This window comes from Notolepis coatsorum (genome assembly GCF_963971535.1).
Source record: "Notolepis coatsorum genome assembly, contig: SCAFFOLD_497, whole genome shotgun sequence".
Taxonomy (NCBI): domain Eukaryota; kingdom Metazoa; phylum Chordata; class Actinopteri; order Aulopiformes; family Paralepididae; genus Notolepis; species Notolepis coatsorum.
The window spans coordinates 27,501-32,500 of NW_028169621.1; the positions used below are offsets into that span (position 1 = coordinate 27,501).

Below are 5,000 nucleotides of genomic sequence, written 5' to 3' on the forward strand. Positions count from 1 at the left end.
CAACAGATGCATTGATCAGTTAGAATGTCACAGGCCTGTCTATAGCTACAACAACAGATGCATTGATCAGTTAGAATGTCACAGGCCTGTCTATAGCTACAACAACAGATGCATTGATCAGTTAGAATGTCACAGGCCTGTCTATAGCTACAACAACAGATGCATTGATCAGTTAGAATGTCACAGGCCTGTCTATAGCTACAACAACAGATGCATTGATCAGTTAGAATGTCACAGGCCTGTCTATAGCTACACTACTAACAGCTTGGGACATACAGTTAGGTTATTATCCTATATCTATTATCTATACAACGTAAACTAGATACCAGCAGTCAAACGTGATGTTTTGGGGTATGTATATCATTTTCCATAAGTGTTCCAGACCTGGATTAACATAATTTCGCAAATGTCATGACGCGTCCATGTTTTCTGTGACCCTGGTGGAAGAGAAATGATGGGCAGGGAGGACAGCCACTCACAGCAGAGCGTGCAGCACGCAGGCGAATGGTGTGACGCCGATCCCGCCCGCCACGCACACACTGACCTCGTAGTTAAACACCTCCTCCGAGGGACTGCCGAACGGACCGTCCACATACAGCCTAGGAAGAAATAATGTAAAAGAATTAGGGCTGTCAGCTTATCGCGTTAATTAGATTAATTAATTACACAGCAAATGATCGCGTTATGAAAATTAACTCAAAATTAATACATTTTTTTTTTTTTTTATAAATAAATCTCATTCATTCCATAAGAACGTAGAATACACATTTACAGATTTTTTTTTTAATATGGTCCATTTGCATGTTCTTGGTATCTGATTCTAGGGACATCTATGGATCTCAGGGAATGTATTCCCAGTGTCAGAAATACTGTGTAAATTGTAATGAACCAAATGAGAATATCAATTAAATTTTTTTATTATCTTTGACTGTGAATAACACCATGCTCAAATTGAGCAGACCTGAAAAATCTAAGCAAATGAATAAATGGAAGATGATTAAACAGAAGGTTTTGTAGATACAGTACTGAATTCTGCCATCCGGACACATGCATGAAATATATATATCAGGCCTAAAATGGTTATGTGATTAAAATGTGATTAATTAATTACAAATCCTGTAATTAATTAGATACATTTTTTTAATCGCCTGACAGCACTAAAAATTATGTAAAAGAATGTAAAATAATGTAAAAGCCAAATTCTCAGTTCAGACTGCATGTCAAATCAGTTTTTCTGCTCATACAGTATGTGACTCAGATCTGTTTTCTCATGACAGCACAAATCACATGGAATCTGATCTTTTCTATTCTGATTTGGGCCACTTTCATAACATGCAGCTCCTAAATCCAGATAGAGGTCAGATTTGTTGCAATGCGACCTCAGTCTGAACAGTCATGTCTGAATTCATGTGACTTTTACATCACTTTAGATTGACATTCATCACAATTCTGCGCTGGCAGGAGTCACTCAGTGGATACAGACATGAAGACAGCTGTGATGGAGGCGGTCAGTGGATACAGACATGAAGACAGCTGTGATGGAGGTGGTCAGTGGATACAGACATGAAGACAGCTGTGATGGAGGTGGTCAGTGGATACAGACATGAAGACAGCTGTGATGGAGGTGGTCAGTGGATACAGACATGAAGACAGCTGTGATGGAGGTGGTCAGTGGATACAGACATGAAGACAGCTGTGATGGAGGTGGTCAGTGGATACAGACATGAAGACAGCTGTGATGGAGGTGGTCAGTGGATACAGACATGAAGACAGCTGTGATGGAGGTGGTCAGTGGATACAGACATGAAGACAGCTGTGATGGAGGTGGTCAGTGGATACAGACATGAAGACAACTGTGATGGAGGTGGTCAGTGGATACAGACATGAAGACAGCTGTGATGGAGGTGGTCAGTGGATACAGACATGAAGACAGCTTTGATGGAGGTGGTCAGTGGATACAGACATGAAGACAGCTGTGATGGAGGTGGTCAGTGGATACAGACATGAAGACAGCTGTGATGGAGGCGGTCAGTGGATACAGACATGAAGACAGCTGTGCTGGAGGTGGTCAGTGGATACAGACATGAAGACAACTGTGATGGAGGTGGTCAGTGGATACAGACATGAAGACAGCTGTGATGGAGGTGGTCAGTGGATACAGACATGAAGACAGCTTTGATGGAGGTGGTCAGTGGATACAGACATGAAGACAGCTGTGATGGAGGTGGTCAGTGGATACAGACATGAAGACAGCTGTGATGGAGGTGGTCAGTGGATACAGACATGAAGACAGCTGTGATGGAGGTGGTCAGTGGATACAGACATGAAGACAGCTGTGATGGAGGTGGTCAGTGGATACAGACATGAAGACAGCTGTGATGGAGGTGGTCAGTGGATACAGACATGAAGACAGCTGTGATGGAGGTGGTCAGTGGATACAGACATGAAGACAGCTGTGATGGAGGTGGTCAGTGGATACAGACATGAAGACAGCTGTGATGGAGGTGGTCAGTGGATACAGACATGAAGACAGCTGTGATGGAGGTGGTCAGTGGATACAGACATGAAGACAGCTGTGATGGAGGTGGTCAGTGGATACAGACATGAAGACAGCTGTGATGGAGGTGGTCAGTGGATACAGACATGAAGACAGCTGTGATGGAGGTGGTCAGTGGATACAGACATGCAGACAGCTGTGATGGAGGTGGTGGTCAGTGGATACAGACATGAAGACAGCTGTGATGGAGGTGGTCAGTGGATACAGACATGAAGACAGCTGTGATGGAGGTGGTCAGTGGATACAGACATGAAGACAGCTGTGATGGAGGTGGTCAGTGGATACAGACATGAAGACAACTGTGATGGAGGTGGTCAGTGGATACAGACATGAAGACAGCTGTGATGGAGGTGGTCAGTGGATACAGACATGAAGACAGCTGTGATGGAGGTGGTCAGTGGATACAGACATGAAGACAACTGTGATGGAGGTGGTCAGTGGATACAGACATGAAGACAGCTGTGATGGAGGTGGTCAGTGGATACAGACATGAAGACAGCTTTGATGGAGGTGGTCAGTGGATACAGACATGAAGACAGCTGTGATGGAGGTGGTCAGTGGATACAGACATGAAGACAGCTGTGATGGAGGTGGTCAGTGGATACAGACATGGAGACAGCTGTGATGGAGGTGGTCAGTGGATACAGACATGAAGACAGCTGTGATGGAGGTGGTCAGTGAATACAGACATGAAGACAGCTGTGATGGAGGTGGTCAGTGGATACAGACATGAAGACAGCTGTGATGGAGGTGGTCAGTGGATACAGACATGAAGACAGCTGTGATGGAGGTGGTCAGTGGATACAGACATGAAGACAGCTGTGATGGAGGTGGTCAGTGGATACAGACATGAAGACAGCTGTGATGGAGGTGGTCAGTGGATACAGACATGAAGACAGCTGTGATGGAGGTGGTCAGTGGATACAGACATGAAGACAGCTGTGATGGAGGTGGTCAGTGGATACAGACATGAAGACAGCTGTGATGGAGGTGGTCAGTGGATACAGACATGAAGACAGCTGTGATGGAGGTGGTCAGTGGATACAGACATGAAGACAGCTGTGATGGAGGTGGTCAGTGAAGGTAAACAGTAAACCTTGTATGTATTTGAGGTGATAGTTCTGTACAAGCAAAACTTGAGGGGAGATATCATAACCGGTCTGTGTTTGAAAGCAAATAGAAAGAAGAAATGTCTCTTTCACCTCCTCCTTGCCACTGTTATCATCTGCTCACAAAAAAAGCCTCCACTGCACATTATAAATGATAAATTAAACCATAAACTGTCACTTCCGTGTCCTCCTTGTTTACGTCCATCTTTGCTATTATTCATTTGCACATCTGGGTCGGTTCAGTTCGTGACCAGTTCACATCTGGGTCAGTTCAGTTCGTTCAGTTCAGTTCATTTTATTTTCAATATAGTACGGTTTTCTTATTGCAGTTTGTTTGCTAAATTCAAGTGTGGAGTAGCTCTATTGAGACGGGAAGATTCACACCCCATCTCTCGTTTTGTAACGATGTTCTGTTGAAGGCAAAGTTCACGCTCTACTTTCATGCAGTTATATGGGTTATATACAGGTGTACTAGTAGGTATATAAAAGGATTATATGCAGGTGTGTTCAGACAGATATGTATATATATAATAGGGCTGTCAAAATTAATGCTTTAACGTTGGAGATTAATTAAAATTATTTAAAGCATTAAAATAAATTAATCTAGATTAATCTATGGAGTGAAAAATCTTCAATCTTAGCGCCGCGGATATAAGAAAGAGGTCCAGCTGAGTCAATGTTGATGGTTTTGTTGAACATTTGTATTTCACAGGAGAGAAACTGTATTCAAAGAAAGCTATTAAAATAGTCTTTGAATCTAAATATACTTTCTTTGTAATTCCATGATTTTACTCAAGTAAATATCTGTTACAAGCTTCGGTCTTAAGTAGAAAAATGCTATTTTTAATCTAGATTAATCTAGATTAATTACAGAAAATTGTGAGATTAATTAGTAAAAAATCTTTTATCTATTGACAGAACTAAGTCGCTTTGGATAAAAGCGTGTCAGCTAAATGACTAAATGTAAATGTATAATTTATAAGGGTAGACTATAGTATCTTTACTGTGGTTTATATAATGATATCGGAGATTAACTCTTCACACACCTTTCCACTCAAACATCTTCTTCCACAATAGTGTGTGACAATGTACATGGTACAAAATTATGTAAATGTGTAATGCCTGCCACCTCATCATCACAGCTGCTGTCTGAAAGTAATGTTTTAATGTTTAGTTATTTGTTTGTTTTGTTTCTTCTTGTGGTATTGATACATTTCTGACACATTGTAAATGGTCTTGTTATTTGTGTTTAGTGTGTACTGTTCTACAATGTTGAGTGCCATTAACCTTCTGTATTGTCGCAGTGAAAGGGTTAACCATTTGGTAGTGTGGTA

General features: G+C 41.8%; 1 protein-coding gene across 1 annotated transcript in view; it reads right to left on the reverse strand.

The window, feature by feature from the left end:
• Positions 1 to 5,000, reverse strand: part of LOC311248692 (NADPH oxidase 4-like) — a gene marked incomplete at both ends in the record, with an annotated part of 49,766 nt that overhangs the window by 8,762 nt on the left and 36,004 nt on the right. The window contains one exon of the mRNA XM_084339535.1: positions 480 to 599. Within this exon, the coding sequence (XP_084195661.1) occupies positions 480 to 599 (120 nt within the window). The remainder of the gene's footprint in view (positions 1 to 479; positions 600 to 5,000) is intronic.